The sequence below is a fragment of the Rosa rugosa genome, chromosome 6 (assembly GCF_958449725.1).
Source record: "Rosa rugosa chromosome 6, drRosRugo1.1, whole genome shotgun sequence".
Lineage (NCBI taxonomy): Eukaryota > Viridiplantae > Streptophyta > Magnoliopsida > Rosales > Rosaceae > Rosa > Rosa rugosa.
The window spans coordinates 52515764-52535175 of NC_084825.1; the positions used below are offsets into that span (position 1 = coordinate 52515764).

General features: G+C 38.7%; 3 protein-coding genes and 1 long non-coding RNA gene across 4 annotated transcripts; 1 reads left to right on the forward strand and 3 right to left on the reverse strand.

Moving 5' to 3' along the window:
• Nucleotides 1–2601: 2601 nt before the first annotated feature.
• On the reverse strand, nucleotides 2602–4457 carry LOC133716155 (low affinity inorganic phosphate transporter 4-like). Its single transcript, XM_062142883.1, has 2 exons — nucleotides 2759–4457; nucleotides 2602–2719 (listed from the first exon to the last, which is right to left on the reverse strand). Exon 1 carries the CDS (start codon nucleotides 4400–4402, stop codon nucleotides 2807–2809), a length of 1596 nt encoding a protein of 531 aa, XP_061998867.1. The 5' UTR covers nucleotides 4403–4457; the 3' UTR covers nucleotides 2602–2719; nucleotides 2759–2806.
• A 6048-nt stretch (nucleotides 4458–10505) lies between these two features.
• LOC133717611 (mitochondrial carrier protein MTM1) lies at nucleotides 10506–14424 on the forward strand. The gene is made up of 11 exons (XM_062144324.1): nucleotides 10506–10658; nucleotides 10765–11067; nucleotides 11436–11525; nucleotides 12123–12251; nucleotides 12451–12510; nucleotides 12600–12770; nucleotides 12943–13045; nucleotides 13203–13294; nucleotides 13371–13520; nucleotides 13789–13847; nucleotides 13937–14424. The coding sequence occupies exons 2-11, from the start codon at nucleotides 10801–10803 to the stop codon at nucleotides 14067–14069; spliced, it is 1254 nt and encodes a 417-aa protein (XP_062000308.1). The 5' UTR covers nucleotides 10506–10658; nucleotides 10765–10800; the 3' UTR covers nucleotides 14070–14424.
• Nucleotides 14425–14732: 308 nt separating this feature from the next.
• On the reverse strand, nucleotides 14733–15789 carry LOC133717612 (uncharacterized). Its single transcript, XR_009849808.1, has 2 exons — nucleotides 15444–15789; nucleotides 14733–15004 (listed from the first exon to the last, which is right to left on the reverse strand). It is a non-coding gene; the product is annotated as an uncharacterized LOC133717612 (long non-coding RNA).
• Nucleotides 15790–16247: 458 nt separating this feature from the next.
• On the reverse strand, nucleotides 16248–19411 carry LOC133714577 (uncharacterized). Its single transcript, XM_062140715.1, has 4 exons — nucleotides 19301–19411; nucleotides 18413–19129; nucleotides 16895–18014; nucleotides 16248–16757 (listed from the first exon to the last, which is right to left on the reverse strand). The coding sequence occupies exons 2-4, from the start codon at nucleotides 19032–19034 to the stop codon at nucleotides 16571–16573; spliced, it is 1929 nt and encodes a 642-aa protein (XP_061996699.1). The 5' UTR covers nucleotides 19035–19129; nucleotides 19301–19411; the 3' UTR covers nucleotides 16248–16570.
• Between the last annotated feature and the right edge of the window lies 1 nt (nucleotide 19412).

The window sequence follows — 19412 nt, forward strand, 5'->3', positions numbered from 1 at the left end:
TATGGTTTAATGGTTTATAATATAAAAAATAAGAAATGGTAACGATACTCCGAAAAAGTAACTTGCACTCCTTTGTTGGTGTTTACAAAAACTAGAGCTCAAATCACATTTCACTTCCTTGTACGTACTTTGTCCCCAAAAGAAAAAATCATTCAACTTTAATTTTGAAAATTTACGTACTTTTTGATACTTTTCAAACTATTTCAATGTCGTTCAAAATTAAAACCTCCATCTATTTTGTTAAGTGTTAATGTGGAAGACTCGTTACAAAAACTTTATTTTTTGAAAGGAAATAAACATTGACTTTTGATTGCATAATGACATAAGAAAAAAACGTAATAACAACTTCCGAGCTAGTTCCTATTAAGAAAGCCCATAGTGGTAGTTCTAATACATAAGTATATGTATCAGAGAAAATAAGACTGGGTTAGAGATTGGAAGTATGTATGATTGGAGTTATACTTACTTTTCTTTGTTTTCCTCATCTGGTGCCTTGGGGGCTTCGTGTGCAGTGGAGCAATTGCTTGCATCGTATCTCTCAAATGCATTTTAAATCGACCCATATCTTTCATGAAGGCAATCAACTAGTTGATGCCCTTGCTAACTATGGTGCTTCATCAAATGGCTTCACTTGGTGGGATTCAACTCTAGATTTTATGGTGAGACATTGTAACAGGGATCGTTTAGGTCTTCCTAATTAATTTCCGATTGCGTTAATTTGTGTTCTTATGATAGGAGGTTTAGTTGCGTTTCTTACGCCTGTTCTGCCTCCTTCCTCTTTGTAACTTTTTTTCATTAAATAAATTTCGCTCACTTGGGCAAGTTTTCAAAAAAAAAAAAAAAAAAAAAAAAGATATATTGACAGTTTCGGATAAGTGATAATTTACACTCATTACAGTTCAAGGACATAATTAATTAATAACCTAGTCGATCGATCAGCTCCTACGTGAGAACGATTGATATGCATGTATATATGCAAAGGCGTAGCTACGCACGGGCTCCGGTGGACTACAACACACCTCAAATTTTGAAAAAACGTTAATTTGTAGCTTAATTTCAGTTAAAAAAAATTAAATACTAAAATGTAGCCCACCCAAATTTCTAAACTTAGCCCATATATATATATATATATATATTGGCATATGTATGTTATCTCTTTGCTTGAAGTATTTTATTGTATTTTTTTTTCTATTATGCTTTAAGAGGCATACTCGCATCAAAAACTTGCTTTTTTTTGGATAAATTAGGTTAGAACAAAAGTTGGTTGAGAATACATATTAAATAATTAAAGATTTTTGGTTCTATTCAAGAGCGCATGATAAAATATGAATAGGTATATTTTTTTGTCATAGACTTTTGTTATCGAAATTCTATCAAATGTTTTAATATTGATTTTTTTTTATCAGTGAGCTATTTGATTATTTAATATGTATTTAATGTATGAGGTAAGGCTATGGTATGTTAACATTTCTTATACATTAACTATTTTTACCACTATGAGGACTCATTTTACCACTTTAAGGATTCATTTTACCACTTGAGAACTCATGTGGTAACTAAGAAATTAAATTTACCACTTTAAGGATTCATGTTACCACTTTAAGGACTAATATTATTATTTTGAGGACTCATTTTTCCACTTTAAGGTAATTATATGCATGTCATACATTAACATATTGTAGAATTTCTATAATATATGATGAGGTTTAATTTAAGGAAGGAATAAAACATGTTACTTGTAAAAGTTAAAAAAAAAAAATTTAAAACATTAGAGCAAGTCCACCGGTCTGGTATTGACCGGGCAAAGGCATGGATTTCTGACGTGGTGACCGGGCATGTGGAGATTCATCCCTCCACCGGTTGGTTTTTGCCCAGCTATACTTTGCCTTTCGATGACCCAGGGCAAGAAAAAAGCCAACTGCATGACTAATTTCTTGACCCAGGGCATGACTAAAGCCAACTGACGACAGCGACTGAAAGCAGAAGCAGACAGAGAGCAGCAGACGCGTGGAGGCAACGCACCAATGAGAGAGGAGAAGACGCGCCGCAATTGCTGACCCCATCTGCAATTGGTTGTCGCCTAGCGATAAGAAATGGCGGAAGAGAAAGGCCACGTGGAACCTAGCCGTTGGGCAAATAGTAAATTTGAAAGCAACGGTCAAGTCATCTCAGCCGTCTGTTTCAATTAACTTGCAGATCTGACGGCAACCAATTAATATGTATATATATTAAATCAAACGGTAACAAAACGGTAAGAAAAAAAATTCTAAATTTTTTTCTATAAATACCTACAATTTTTTCTAACATCTCACACCCAAAAAATTTCAGTAAAATGAACAGTGAATTTAAATAGTGAAACCCACGATGAACAGTGAATTACGTGAACAGTAGTATAAACAGTGCTGTGAACAGTGACAGGGTGAACAGTGTTGGCCGGGCGAGAAAAACAACGGGTGCAAACCCATGTCCAGTGGCAGTGAATAGTAGCTTGACTGGTCGAATTCTTGACTTCTCGACTTTGCCTTTTCTTGACTACGGGTGGACTTGCTCTTAGTAAACTTTTATTAAATTTTTTTTTTTTAGCCCACCCCATTTTAAAAACCTAACTCCACTATATATATATGGTAACATTCTGGAAATATTTATAAAACTCTGAGCTCTTATTGGTAGTTCCAGAGATACATATGTATATATTAGAGCAAAATAAGATATTGCTCACCTATTCAAAAAAAAAAAAAAAAAAAAAGATATTGCTCACTTATTTGATTACCCTAATCAAATAGAAAACAATAAAACCCTTCCCTACCTAGCTAGTCACCGGTTTAGGGGTCATTTGTGTTTCATATTGACTTCCGGTGACGCCATTGCTACCGTTGCCGCCATCCTCTCCAGAGATCTCCTCCAAGGATCTGCCTTTGGTCTCGGTGACCAAGAACGTGAAGAAAAACCCTAACATGTTGGTGAACGCCAGGAACAACATAGCCTTCTTAATTTTGTTCTGGTTTCCATCCAAAGTATAGGTTTGCACCCCAAATGCACCAACCATCGCACCTGCCTTCCCGCACGCTGCGCTTATCGCGTGACACGTGGACCTCACCCTGGTCGGGAACAGCTCGGCGGGAAGCACAAACGTGGTGCTGTTGGGGCCAAAGTTGGCGAAGAAAAATGTCAAACCGTATAAAATGGCAAACCAGTACTTGTGGCCCTTGAGTTCAACATACTTGACCCCTATGATGAACATGAACAAGGACATCATGAAAAACCCGACGAGTTGGATTTTGAACCGTCCGAGCTTCTCAATGAGGAGGACGGTGACCCAGTAACCCGGAAAAGTTCCGAACATTGCAACTATAAACATGGCTTTGGAGGTTTGGAAGACTTCCATAAGAGCATTGACATTTTCAGCTTTGTCAGTGAGACCCATAAGAGGGAAGATATCCTTCTGAGTAAGGTTTTGGCTGTAGAATGCGATGTCCAACAAGAACCAAGTAGTCGTTGTTCCGATGAGATGCTTCCCGTGCCGCCTGAAGAACTCTCCGGAGAGCAAAGTGTACTCGTTTGCTGCTTTGAACTGCGCCACCTTGTCCTGTTCGGCTTGGATTTCGATCTCCAGGACCTGACCCATGTCAGTCGCTGCTTGCTTGGCGTTGCCTTCGATCAACGCCGTGTAACGCGCCGTTTCCGGCATTTTCATCCGCCAGTAAAACGTGACAATAGCCGGCAAAGCCCCGATCATGAGGACAATCCTCCACATGTAGTCGGCCTCCGGCTGCGTGGAGAACACGTCAGAATACTCTACAGGGGGTTTTGTTTTGAATGCAGGAGCGTCGTAGTAGTGGAGGAAGAGTGCTGAGAGTGTCATGGAAACCAAACCCGCAAAGATAATCCCTACTCCTTGCATGGCAAACACGGCCGCTATAAAAGCACCACGTGTTGATTTGTTGGCATATTCCGACATGATGGTGGCGGAGAGGGGATAATCTCCTCCGATGCCAAAACCAAGCCAAAACCTAAAGAAACAAAGTGTTGTCATCACGGAACCCGCTGTAGACCCGAAGGATAGGCCGGAGCAAATGGCGCAGAAGACCATCATGATGAGGGTGATGCCGTACACTTTCTTGCGGCCAAGCTTGTCTCCAAGGTAGCCAAAGAATAGTTGGCCCGATAGGGTTCCGACTAGGGCAACTCCGGTCACCAAGTTGTTGACGCTTACGGGGAGCTTTCCGGGCTTTCCGGTACTGGGGTCATAATAGTACAGTCGGCCGAGGAGTTTTGAAACGGTGGATATGCAGAAGAGGTCATAGGCGTCGGTGAAGAAGCCCATTCCGGCAATGACAATGGCCGTCATGTGGTACCATTGTGTTCGAGCAGTATCCAAAGCATTCAACACGGCAATCGCCATCTTGCTCTAGCTTGGTGCCTTGAATTCTAGTCTGTTTTGTGTTTATTATTTCATTGGTTTAGCTCCTGATCGACTCTATATATATTGTAGGAAGTGATTATGGATCATTATCAGCTAACACAACGAAGGACGTTTATACCTATGCTTCGGGGGAACTACAAGAAAATCTCAAAGGGTATCCCATCAAGGATATGCTGTGTATATACTTTGTGGGTGATTAGAAGCCTTATATTATGGTCTAATAAGTTAGTAACACCATCTGCTTGTTCCCTCAAATACAAATATACAATATATTAGCTGACAGCTAGCTATTTTACTATAGCTACAGATTGACCTTAACATTTCTCTGTTGACATGCAAGGGTAGTGAAATAAAAGGTTAATAATTGGTCGATCATTAATTGGATGGTGGTGACATACTAGGAGATGGAGTTTTATCTCGATCCTATTAGACAAACATATCGATCAGTTTCTGGGTCTTGTTTGTATGCTAGCAGTTAATATTAATTGGTCGAATCCCGGAATAACTTTAGGGTTTAGAAGCTAGCTTTCCTTTAGTTAAAATCATTTTTTGTTTCCTCCTAGTTTTGGCATGGGGTAACTATCTTGACATCACAGGGTAAGGTTTAATCGACCTTAATATGTCAATGTGAGTTTCATTTCGGAGATTCTTGTTGTGACAAGGTTTTGTCTTGTAGGTAATTTGCTCTTAATATTTTGGTCGAATATGCTTAATATATTCGCATATATCATTTAAACCTAGGTCTCATCCCCAAAGAACAAAGGTCATATTCCTTCATACTGATATAGGAGTTCTAATTTGAGCACTATGGACCTTTCACACTTCGTTGTCGTATGAAGTAAAAGGTCAATTAACTAAATAAGTAAGTGATTTTGATGCCTAATTCGGCTTTGAAATTTGTTAGGGCATTATCAATTTCTAGGGATGGTTGCCATCATAGATTGGTTCAGTTGGTAAGGTTGGAGCTAACAGATGGTGAGTTGGTGACACGCACCCTACTAGTTTTCAAGTCCCATTGCCAGCAATCTTGTGTTTGGTGAGTAATCTGTAAAATTTCTCTGTAAATCTTAGGTAGGTTAGGAGGGGAAGGTGCTTAGGAGAGGATCCTGATCCTATTTGCATATGTCATTCCTGATAAAGATTTGGAGTTTGTTCTGAGCCTCTGACCTTGGTGGTGGCGGTAGCCTCTCTCTCCTAAACTTTATGTAACCAAAAAAAAAAACACTAGGGATGGCTATTCAGGCCTCAGGCTTACACTTTTGCCTTTCTTTGGGCTTTAATCAAATGACATCCCTAAATAGCTCAAATGGAATGTAGTGTCAATGTCTGACTTATAGAAACTAACCCAGAACCAAAGGATGAGTGAGAGTAAGGTTCTAAATCTCTGCGATATTTCCGATATATCCCCCGATATCTCCTTTTTTCGACGGACCGATATATTTATGGGGGTAAATATCTTATCTGTCACCGTTTCTGCGAAATTTCTCCGACATCGTCAAATATCCCCGATATATTAGATATTTGCGATATATCCCGATAAAGTGAAGAAATATCTGTAAAATTTGAGGTAAAAATAAAAAAAAAACTCAGTAATTCTCTACAGACGGTTAAATAGTTAAATGTAATTCATCTTTTTCATTGATTTTATTTTATTAAGTGCAATGTTTATAAAACTATACAAAGGGCCCCAAATTGATCAGGGAAGGAAATTTCCTACCAATTTCCCATAGAAATTATTGGTGGGAGACTTGAATAATAATTTGGTCGTCAAGTTACTCTTTCTTGGTTGGTGATACATTTGTGGATGAGGTAACTTCTTATTGATGACAACCTTAAAAAATTTTGGGATTAGAAATGACTAATTTTCAAATGGTTAATGCAGATTGTATGCTTTAGAGATGCAAAGGAATCATTTGGGTCAACTATAGCAAGAAAAACAAAAGAAACCAGAAATACAGGTTTGTGGTATATCCGTATATGTATACATTAAAACACACACATACACACACATATAATTTCTTTAATAGAAAATGTTGATCTATTATAGCAGTAACTCATTGTAGTAGCTTTACAGCTGATTTGTGGACACAATGTGGGTATTCTGCACCAAACATGCAGAAAATTGCAATGTGTATTTTGGCACAAACGGCTTCTTCTTCTGCGTGTGAGAGAAATTGGAGTACATTTGCTATTATTCATACCAAGCAAAGGAACCGTTTGGCATATCAGAAGTTGGAAAAGCTTGTATACTGCTACTACAACATGAAGCTGAGGCTGCGAGATAAACAGGCAAAGAATAATGTGGTCAATGAAAACAACTATATAGATCTACTTCATGTTGCAAGCGAGCCGCTTCATAATGGCATTGATCCACTTCATGATTGGATTATGCCTGCACACCTCGATGATGAAGCTGGAAGACCTCTTCCATAAGTTGTAGAAACTGCAACTAATGCTGGAATCAATGTAGAGAGAATCTTATCTGAAGAAGTTGTTAAAAACCCAGAAGATAATTCAGATAGTGATGATGCGTGGGGTGGTACAGCAACTCCAGATAGTTCTGATGATGGTGGAGAGGGTGGAAGCGGAACAGGTGGTGGAGGTGAAAGATATGAATATGGACAATCTTCTGTGGATGGAGGATTCCAATTTACCTGTGAAGGTAATTTTGATCATGCCACCCAAGATGAAGACCACGGAGTGAGAACAGCTGGTCATGGTGCTCAAGAGAAGACCCGATATGGGAGAAGGACTAGAGGTGCAACTGATGATCAAAGTACCCCATCTGATGTTTCTTCAATTGCCTTAAGTTTTGACTTTATCAGTTTAGGCACAGAGCGCAGTGGGATCTCAAATGAATCTCATGAAGGCAACAATCAATTTGGTTATGATGCTTATGGATATAATCAATATGGAGAAGTATATGATCAGTCATCTAGTTGGGTTCATCCTTATTATCCCCTTATAGGGGAAACAGTCGGCAGCTCTAAAGAGATCTATAACTATCATGTTCATCACTACAATTCGCACTATATGGGTCATATGTCTTGGTCTGATTATTGCATTTTCGTAGACCAGCGAGCGGCTTTTCAACCGCCTAGAGTCTCTTTTTGGATGTAGATGAAGTTGACATTCATATGTATTTATATGTAGTTCTAAATTTCTAATAAATTGACTTTTTTCAAAAACGATATTTTCGTACACTGTATCCCCGATATATCCCCGATATATCCGATATCTCCCTTTTTCAAAGTACCGATAGATATGAAAATACCGATATTTAAAACCTTGAGTGAGACTAGGCTGAAGGTCCATAATGTAGTACTGTAATGACATAACATGTATAGAAACTGAAGGAGAAATTTTGAAAAATGACCAACTTTGAGGGTCCAAGATGATTTTTAACCTTCTTTTTTAAAACAGTTGAAAAATAACCACAAATAGATGGAAATGTCATACTTACCCTTAATGATCTCAAAATCTCCTCTTTCTCTTCCTCTTTTCTCTTTCCACGGTTCGTTCTCTTCTTCTCCTCTTTCTCCCCATTTTCCCGTTCCACTCTCTTCTTCTCCTCTTTCTCCTTCTTCACGTCTCTGCTACCTCCGCTTCTGTTTATGACGACTTTGTTCAATGCCTCAACACCCACCCAAACTCCTCAGCCACCAAGATAGTCATCCCCCAAAACAACCCTTCTTTCACTTCAACTCTCAGAGCCTACATCCGCAACGCTCGCTTCAACACCTCCACGACTCCCAAACCAGTCCTCATCCTCATGCCGACGACCGAGTCCCACGTCCAGGCCTCAAGATCGGAAAGTAAGGAAACACCCACTCTTGCTCTTTGATTTTACATTTCTTTTAAGTCATAATCTGGTTTTCACACTCGCAACTATATCTGTTCCCTTTTATTATCTTCATCTATTTTTCAACACTTATTGTCAGTTTACATTTCATTCTAGTAAGAGCAGTGGATGGCTGAAAGGGGAACATAATTAGTGCAAGAAATGACTATATCTTCTGACATGTTTTTAAGTTGTTCGTTCAAAGCTTTCTTCTTATAAGTCGTCTGTGGAAATCATTGCAGATGAGAGAAGCATTTCTGGAGAAGCATTTCATTTATTAATGTCAGAAGAATTTTTTTTTTAGTCCTCCTTACTTAAAAGAATTTCTGGAGAATTCCTAGAATGGCAGTGTAGACTCGAGATTGACTAGTGAACTCAACAATGTGCCGGCATTTGTTTGCGATTTTATGGTTCAGTGAGCCATTTGGAGAATCATAATATATGTGTCTGTGCATCTCCACACACTTTATGTATAGAAAAGAAAGCATTTTAGACAGAATCATGTGGTGTTTATGATTCTCATTAATATTCCAGATGCAAATATGTAATATCAAAATCAGTGCCAGCTTGGCGTGAACTTTCAGTACATGGCTTTTGATTATATTAGAAACTACCACCCTTACCTGGTTTGTTAATTGGTCTCCTACGGACACTGTGGTCCAATGCAATACCCATCAAACATATGCTTATCTTTCCCAATACATATAGTAACTATGGTGCATATTGATATACACAACAACCACAGAAGAGATAAATTAAAAAATACATGTAATCATACCTGGTTTATATCTCACTGATATGAATCAGTTTGTCCTCCATTGAGACATATTTGGATATTGTGCAGATAATAACAAGAATCGGAGCTGGGACTTGCCTTTGGTTCTTACTTATCTTGGTAATTACTTTGAATCATCTTTGCCTTTGCCTTTCTGCCAGAAAATCTGACACTCAATGATCTCCCAGAGCCCAAAATTTGTGTTCAGTTTAACCTAAGTAGCACTTGGTAAAACTTAAATCACTAGTCGTCATAAACAGAAGCGGAGGTAGCAGAGACGTGAAGAAGGAGAAAGAGGAGAAGAAGAGAGTGGAACGGGAAAATGGGGAGAAAGAGGAGAAGAAGAGAACGAACCGTGGAAAGAGAAAAGAGGAAGAGAAAGAGGAGATTTTGAGATCATTAAGAGTAAGTATGACATTTCCATCTATTTGTGGTTATTTTTCAACTGTTTTAAAAAAGAAGGTTAAAAATCATCTTGGACCCTCAAAGTTGGTCATTTTTCAAAATTTCTCAAACTGAAGCCCAGAACCAAAGGGCGAGTGAGACTAGGCCGAAGGTCCACACTGTAGTACTGTAATGCCAAAAAAAAAAAAGACATACTTTAAAGATTTCGATCTCAACTATTGATATAAAATCGAAGAATACACAACTACTAATTTCTCAGTCACACCTAGTGATCCGCTAAGAATTAACTACTAATACATAACACACATATAACAACATTATAATTTAGTGAATGGTTGTACACGGTGAATCATGACTAGACCAACACCATATAAACATAGAATTAAATCCTACTTGCTTGACTATTTAGTCGACATGCCACCTGTCAGTCTATCCCACACAATCGAAATCTCTAGAAAAGGCCACTCCGCTGATGTAGGATTTTCTCATACCAAAGCACGGCTGCGTTTGCATCCACTAATTCAGGAACTCCATCTTTACGGGGTTTGCATTAATGACTAATCAAAATCTCAACCAGACCTTTCAAACTTGACCTCTTGCTTCTGACCAACCTTAAAAAAAAAAAAAAAAAAAAAAAAAAACTCAAAACCTATACCTTTCTAAAATACTAATAATAAAAATCCAACCTAGACTATTTGAATAATAATAATAATAATAATAAAAGTACCATCTGGTGTGGTAAGGTTGGTCGACCAGCTAACATGAAACTCCACGTACAATGTGAATCCCAACTCCCACCAATTTGTAGCCAGCAAATTTGAGGGCTTTTGGGTTCGTGTCTCTGCGACGGGAGATTAGTCTGATTTTTATCTTTGTAGATCTCGTTCTGAATATTATCCAAGTGAGTGTGTTACTAACTCACTAATATCACCGAGGTGGCTTGTTACCTCATCCCTGATGAAAAAATACATTCGCGCATCTCGGGTTCGAATACTGGGTGGGCGTGTGTTACTATTTCGCTAACATAACCGAGATAATTTGTTACCTCACCCGATCAGAAATAATAATAATAATAAAATCGTTAATGGGGAAAATATATATTCCGTAGGTTTTAGGCGAAATAGTCTCTTCAAGAAGCGCGAACAAACGTGGCCCTCAGAATCACACACAGAAGCTCTCTGATTCGCCTTTCCCTCTCCGTCGCTCTGTTTCAGGTAAACCCTAACCTCTCTCTCTCTTCTCTTCTCCTCCATCAATCGGTGGGTAAACATTCTCGTTTTTTTTTTTTTTGCTTTCCAAAAATAACCGGTTTATTTTTAGGTCGGCGTGATCGGAATATTCTAGAGCCGAGCGAACATGGTGGAGTTGGAGAGGGCGCAGAATCCTTGGGTGAGTAGTAGTGACGAGCAGCAAATCGACCGAGTTGAAATCGACGGTAGAGATTTGTCCATCATGCCGGAGCTGTCGGTTTTGGACAGAGGCGACGCCGGATTCGCAAGGCCGGACGGCGAGAGGTGTAAAACGACGTCGGATTGGAAGCTAGGGGTTGCGGAGCGAGCTTTCTCGGCCGCCGGCGCCGCGTTTTTGTCTGCCATTATTGTTAATCCACTTGATGTGGCCAAGGTGTGTGTACATAGCTTTCGCTTTGGTTTTGGTGTTGCTAGGTTTCATTTCCGAGCGAAATGAAGCCATTGATAGTGTTCTAGGGTTTATGCTGTAGCAATTTGGAATTTTAGAACTGTGGAGTTTGTTAATATGATACAATTTTTGTTGTATATAGAAGAATGGTTAGCCTATTGGATTTTGTGTTAGTTGATGTAATAGTGATGCTTTTTCGCCAATTTTGTGAATAAAATTCGAATGTGATGATCGAATTCGGGGTAGTTTTGTTAAATGTGCTCTTAATGTTTAGCTTCTGGCTACTTACTGGTGGATTTGCAAGTCTTAGCTTTGCATTGAACTGTGTTCTTACTTTTTATGTTATTTAACAGACGAGGTTGCAAGCTCAGGCAGCTGGTGTGCCTTACTCGCATCCGCTAAGTAATATCACGAGTCGCATGGCTTTTTTCGGCCCTACCATGGTATGAACTCAATGCTTCTGTGTCATGGTTTACGTAGGCAATGAGAGATTTGGAAAACCTTTAATGTGGTTGCTTATATTGTTGTATACTATGCAAGCCTACACGAGGTTGCTTTATTTGCTTACTGTTTAGATGGATATTTCTGAAATTGTAATATGAGTGGAAATGAAATGGTGTCATACAGAGGTTGCGAATCTGTTTTGGTAGAGCATGCTGTTCGACCATGAGACAATGTGGTATTGCTCCATAGATTATCATATTATTCATGACTAGACACAAATAACTGAAGTTGCGGTTACTTGAACTAGCTTATAATTTCGAATTTAGTGGGACTAGAATTTAGGATAGTGGGGAGTTACAGATATGCATTGCGCCCAACATATGTAAGGCGTCTATTTCATTGCATGTGGTTGTTGTTTCTTCTTTAAGTCATTGTGGTTTGGTTTTCTAATACATATAAATGATACAGAGTTATTCATTACATGCTCTATAAATTTCTCCTTCTGTCATGGCATATTGGGGCTTTGATGTTTAACATATTCCTGTTCTCTGTCCAAGTTGAGGCAATTCATTTTGTTTTTCTTTATCTGTGCTCAGCTGTTTGCGGATCTAAGGTGTTCACCATCGTGCACACGTGCTGGAATTCATGGTACTGTATCAATATGCCCACCAGATTGTTTTCAGTACAAAGGCACACTGGATGTTTTCTACAAAATCATTCGACAGGTTGGTGGGTTTGTGTCGAGATTTACTTCTCATTGTGCAACTGTTCATTTAATTTCTGGTTATGTTGCTTTGTTATTCGCCTGCTCTACATTCTGTTCTCTAGTAATGCAAAAGGTCTGAAGTAGGGTTTTGTGTGCTGTTAAGATGCCAAGTTTATCTACTGCTTGTCTATCATTTGATTAGGAATTTGATATTGCAGGAAGGGTTTGCAAGGTTATGGAGAGGCACAAATGCAGGATTGGCACTGGCTATTCCAACAGTGGGTTTCTGAATTCATTCAGTTCTTAGTTCAGTTTCCATTCATTTCATTGATATTTCATTTATGTGACTCACCTTTTTGTTAATCAGGTGGGAATCTATCTACCATGCTATGACATATTTCGCAACTGGTTAGAAGAATTCACTGCCCATAATGCTCCCAGCACGAGTATATATGTTCCTTTAGTTGCTGGCTCTTTGGCACGCTCATTAGCTTGTGCAACTTGCTATCCTATTGAACTTGCTAGAACTCGCATGCAGGTAGTTTGGAGGCTTATACTTCATTCTATGTGTGATTTTGTTCTGGTTTCATAAATTAATTTGTTTTGTTGCCTTAGAAGTTGTTTCCTATTTGTTTGTTAGAATATGCTAAGAGCAGAGTGATGGTGGTTATTCATTCTTTTTTTAATTATTGTTTATTGAATATTATTAGGCATTTAAAGTGATACAAAATGGTGCAAAGCCTCCTGGTGTTTTGAGGACTCTATTGGATGTTGTCTCTCATGTCAAGACCACAAGTAATGCTGAAAGCAACTGTAAGTCCATTGTTTCTGATGATGATTTGAGTTTGGCATGATCTTCTTTTTGAATGGATAGCACTTCAGTACTCCTTTTCTTATTGTGTCTTCTGTATTACTCCAGAATAATGTCTGTGCAAGTTAAATGACTTTAATCTTCTTTTCATTTTAACAGTAAGAGGCTATCGTGTCCTCTGGACCGGCATGGGAGCACAACTTGCTCGTGATGTTCCCTACTCTGCAATCTGTTGGTCGACTCTCGAGCCAGTAAGGATTGACTCTTCTGATTGTTTTGACTGCATGGATGTTACTTGAATCTAACATATATTTTTATCCTGAACAGATCAGAAGAAGACTTCTTACTCTTGTGGGTGATGAAGCAAATGCAGTCAGTATCTTTGGGGCAAATTTTTCTGCTGGTTTTGTTGCAGGAACCATTGCGGCTGCAGCTACATGTCCATTGGATGTTGCAAAGACCCGAAGACAGATAGAGGTGTTTTCTTCTTTCTGTTCTGAATTTTTTTTTTCTACATATTATCTCGTCCTGCTTCTGAAAGTTTGAAAACCAAGAATGGTAAGAACACAAAATAAATGATTTCAATCTTTTTTTCAAACTTTTTCAAAAAATAGCAGTATCAGAGTGATGTCTTTTGTTGATGAGTAGCGTTCCTACCAAAAATTCTTGTTTAGTGCTGCTGTGCTTATTTGAATATGTTTACTCTATCTTATGTGTGTTCCTTTACTTTTGAAAACAAATTCAGAACGATCCAGTCAGGCAAATGAAAATGACGACAAGGCAAACACTAATGGAGGTTTGGAGGTATACATCTCATCTTAAAACTTTAGTGGTATGCATTATCATCATTTAGATCTTTCCTACTAACACACCTTATTATTTACTTGGCGCAGGGGTGGAGGACTAAAGGGACTATTCACAGGGGTCGGTCCTCGTGTTGGTCGTGCAGGTCCTTCAGTAGGGATTGTTGTTTCCTTCTATGAAGTCGTGAAGTATGCTCTTCATCAACGGTATGCAACTTCATGACAGGGGGATTCTGTGGTTTTTTTTTTCCTCCTGTTTTTGATCTTCGAAGGTGTCATTTGATGCGGTGTTTGGTGACTTAGGAAGGCCACCTACAAGTTTTGTAGATACAGTAGATTGAAGATGACAATTTTTCATCCTTTTTAGGCTGCAAGTGCAGGATGTAACCTTCTTTCCTACAGTTTTAGCTGTTCTTTACGTTGTTGCTCAATGACGAGCAAAGTTTTGTCCGTTTACATTGTTTCTTTGGGCCAACTTTATTCTGAGACTCGATCTCAGTTAATAAATTATGTCTGAAGGGACTAGATGAATCTTCAATTCAAATTTAATGACAATTTACACTGTTCTTTTTCTTTAACTCCTAAAGATCAGCTGAGTTTACATGATAATGTCTGACAGGCCCGAAGCATTTACTTTGTTGCTATTGAATTGTTCTTGAAATTAAATTGACATTCTTCGTTTGTTTGTATTGTGAATTTGTGAGAATCTTAATTCTTTTATTGTGAACATTTTGTTTCCAAGTCACTGTTGCAATTTAAGAACAAAGCTCCAAGACGGAATCTTTTTTTTCTCTGGTTGCCAAAAATCTATTCTGCAAAAGACAAGCTGGCCTGACCAGGAATAGTGTTGATGATCAATTCAAGTGAAGAAAAAGAAGCAAGCAAGGAGAACCAATTCAGTACTTTGATTTATTCAATCTGAAACTTCTGCCCAAAATAATGAATTTCTCCCTAGCATACACCAATCCAAAATGCTAATCCAAACGAATTTACAACCCCATTACGTCACACCCACCCTAAGGACCCAGTTATATGCATGTTCTTGCTTTAATATATAACTTGAATCATCGATCAGATGGATGGTTCAGTGGATCAGGTATGTGAGAACCAACGCCAGCAGCATTAGAATGTATGCTATCCCTTGGTCTATTGCCGTGCCTGCAATCACATAGCAAACATTTCCGGCAGGTTAACATCAACAGCGAAATCGACAATTTCGACCAAAACACAGAAGCCTAAACATGATTTCACTCGTAATGAAATGGGAAACATCTAAAACAACACCTCAGGCGTTTCTATTATCAAAAATGACGCTTCACATGTGAAATATCTAGAATTTCTTCTAGTTAAAGAATCAAGCTCCAAAAAGTTCTTAACTACTCATGCGATACATAATGGATTCATAATGCTCATTATGATTCAATATATGAACGTTTGCAGGGTATGAAATGTGCACATTTCATACGTTAAAAGTTGCATTCTATCAACAATTTTACAAGTACAAAACTAACAATCCAAGCTATTTCCGGAAGTTCCCCTAACTTAAACATCATACAGAAACATTTATTTTTCTCTAAGAAAAGCAAAGAAAGCTTACCATCGCTTGTCGGAGCCGGAGCCAGGCCGGTTGCATGAATCATGGGCAAAATGACGGCGAAAATGAGAGCAACGACGCCAACCATTCCGTTAAATGGTGCAGCATTAACAGCCATTTTTGTCCCTTCCTCTCTCCTTGTTACGTTAGAAGCTCTCTTCTTGGAAACAAGAAGAGCACGTAACGTAGAGAGAGAGAGGAAGAAGTTTAACAATTCAGAGACGAATGGCTTTTGATTTTTAGAGGTCGACAGGATGAGGGGGTTGAGGATGAAAACCACAAAGCTTTTATAGTACCAGAAATGGTGGTTAACCATGTAGGGTTAACCCGCATGTTTAGGGACGCATAAATCCATGTAACCCTTCAAATTTATTGTTTTTAATTTTTATTTTTCATTTTATTACAAAAATGGGTTTTCATGTTCTGTCTTTTTGGTCGGTGCTTGATTGCCAGTTATTGACAACATGGATTCTCTTATTGTGGTTCTGGAAGATGATGATTCTTCCTAATTATGAGTTGGAGTGGGCAGTGTTCTGTTCTTGTTCACAAACCACCTCTCTTTTAGAAGCAAATGCAAGGTGTTTATTTATAGCAGCAACAATAATCAAAGCATGACAGAGTTGATATATGGGGTCCTGAAATCCCCAATAATATCATCTTTTAGTGAGCATGAAGGAGGCCAAAGAAAAGCTCCCATGGCAAATTCTGCTGCACATTTCCGACAACTAGAAGGCGGTCCATCTCGATGAATTTTATCTAAGCAAACTCATCATTTCGTATATCAAATTTTGTGAGATTGGACTCCTGGAGATCAATAAGATCTATTTTTGCTGTATAACTAGGGGAGGAAACCCATCAGGGCATATATCTACATGTAGTATAACTAAAGTACGAATTTTAAAAGCATATATATACACATAAGACATTCATAGGAGTGATAGGACTATATAATACAAGTGACCTAATTTTTCTGATGTTCCTACTTGCATGTTTTATATACAAATCTGAAACCAAGAAGAGACACACTTGGCAACCAAAATGGAAACCCTTCTCTCATCTCTGATAGGACTTTCTGGCAGAGGTTTTGGGTTATATATGCATATCATTACGTTGGCAAGTTGCTTGCACCGTCAAGATGGCAGAAAGAGAGGATCCTCTTTGTTTTTGTAGATCTCAAATAGTTGCTTAGAGTAACGAGTCGCAAATGTTCTACATGTTTCAATGGCCTTGGGGTCATGCTCCTCCAACTCCTCTACGGTTTTTCTCAGATCACAATATGGGTCTCCATCAGTGAGAAAGCTAGCCAATTTAGAACCCCTGACAAAAGGGAGAGAACCAATTAGCAAAGAGTATGGGCTGAGAAAGGAATAGAATGCTATTATATAGTCCAAATATTCACTAATTCACATATCAACAACACGTAAAATGTTCCCTAAAGTATGCATTCATTGTACCTAGAAGCATCAAACTTGCTAAAGCCTCGAGAATTGGAGCAGAAAGCCTCCCTATACATCTTTTCCTCAGAAGTTTGCTGTCTATAAAGAGCACATACAGCTTTCATGCACAGCTCTGGATCCTTAGCAAATGCAGAAAGCATGTCTGCCTCATACTCCCACCTTGTGTTGTGATCTTTGTTCCTTTGAAATGTTGATAGAACCTCCTCTAAGTTCACATCATCATCTGACACACTATTTGACTCACTAGAAGCATCATTACTTTCTGAAACATCAGAGCTATGTACAATAAACCCACCCAAGCTTTCACCTTCACTTTCTGACCCAACCTCTTCGGGCTCATCTTCTTCAACACCCTTGTTTGGTCCTCGATCATTTTTAGTTTCACTTGTCTGACTTGAATTCCTTTGCGCCCGACCTCTTCCCCCACATTTTCTCAACCTAACTAAACGTCGCTTTGGAGAGGTAACACTAACATCATCAACCACAGAAGCAGTAGCAGTCTCTAAGCTGCCACTCACATCAGATCCTACTTGATCATGTATTCTTTTCTGAAGATGCATTCTCTTGACCGCATTGATAGGAACATTATCATCACTACTCTCAGAATGTTCATGTATTCTTTTCTGAAGATGCATTCTCTTGACTGCATTGATAGGAATATTATCATCACTGCTCTCAGAGTCACTGGTCACAACATTAGAAGCTCGTTTTCTTTTGGGTGTTGAGAAAGCCAGTAATTCCTCATTGTAATTATCGAGATCTTCCTGATCATGACTGTCAGTATGTGCCTGCTTTAAAAAGCTTTTGGTAGCCAGACCTCCTATTACAGAATCCGATGATATGCAAATCTTTCTGCTTCCCTGATTCTCAGTAGGCAAAACTTTTTGGTTATCGGCAATAGTAACTTCATCATCGCTGTCACTAATATCAATGACACTGAGAGAGAAAGGTCTGCCACCACCAGGCGTAGGAGGAGCCATCTTCTTGCAAGGACTCCTATCTTCCTTGAATTCCAGCTGTTTTCTTGCTCGACTAACGTTACCATATTCCATACCAGATCTCTTTTCTACCTTAGTACCACTGCGATGCTCATGAAGTGTAACATTAGGAGGTGTACCTGCCAAAACCAAGGTAATCGAAACAACTTTTTAAGGGACTATGCATTTTTTGAGCACAAATATATAATATGAGATATCTTCCAAGATCATGATGCTTTGCGTTAAGATCATGCATCAATTAAGAACTAATGATTAAACAGAAGCCTCCCTTCAAGAACACCAAAGATGGTAACACAGGAGATGTCAGGCGCCACATACTCAAAAATATGAGTCAAACCTAACCAATATCCACATTCGCTGCAGCTAATACCCATATTCATCTAGACTTTTGTCCAAAATTTGGTAATAACGCAAACACTAAGATATTTCCTCAAACCAATTTGTTCAGGACATCAGGGGACAAGACAACATATTAATATAGATTATTAGAGTACCCTAGTACATAAGTAACTTATACCTGCTTCTTGCAGATGGCAGATCCCTTTACCAGGGGAGTGATATGTAGAGCTAAGATCAATAACATTCACAGCTATATCTTTGCTCCTTGAACTTTCCATGCCAACTCCAACATTCAACCCATCCTCAAGTTCAATCCTTTCATTCGGTTGTGTTCTCCTGCTCGCTTCAACGGAATCCCCAGTTAAGTTCCACGGAAACTCCCCACCTTTCAAGACTAAATCCTTGTCCAACTTCAAGACCCACGTCTTCAATTCTTTGAACTTCTGCTTCCAAGCCTCAACCTCACTTTCAGCAGTCTTCTTCTCACACTCCAACACCTTGTTCTCAAGCATAAGCTGAAAGACCCCATCTCCCTCCAAGTTATCCTCATTAAAATCAACTATTATCTCCGTCCCATCTCCACCCCCATTAACTTGCCCCCTAATTTCATCACTTCCTCTCTTCAATGCCCTAATCTCTTCTTCCATAGCAAGCTTTTCGCCTTCCAAAGCCCGAAACTTATCCTCAAGAGCTTCATACTCACTCTTTCTCTTCACAATCTCCAACTCTAACTCCTCACACCTCTCTTCAGCTCTCCTCCTATTTTCTACCTCAGCCCCACAATCTTCCACCACCTCCATTTTACCCTAAACCCAATTCAAAAAACCCTACTCTCTAACATCAAGCATTTCAAAAACCCTAGCATTTCCCACTTCAAAATCACCTGGAAAATTCACTATTTATAAAAAAAAAAATTAAAAAAATCAAGCATATTAGTAAAAGCATCGATCTTGAATGTACCAAAAAATTAAAAAAAAAAAAAAAAAAGCATCAATCTTTGAAGCTAAAAAGAGAAGAATCATGTTCTTTCTTTTCTGGGAAACAAACCGGAGAAGCAGCAACTTACAGCAGAAAAAGTCCACCGTCGCCTCAAAACGTCGCCGTTTCAGTCGTTTTAGGGTTTTCTACTTTTCTTTTCTTAATCAGAGTTTGAGAGACAAAAGCCGCCGTATTTCGTT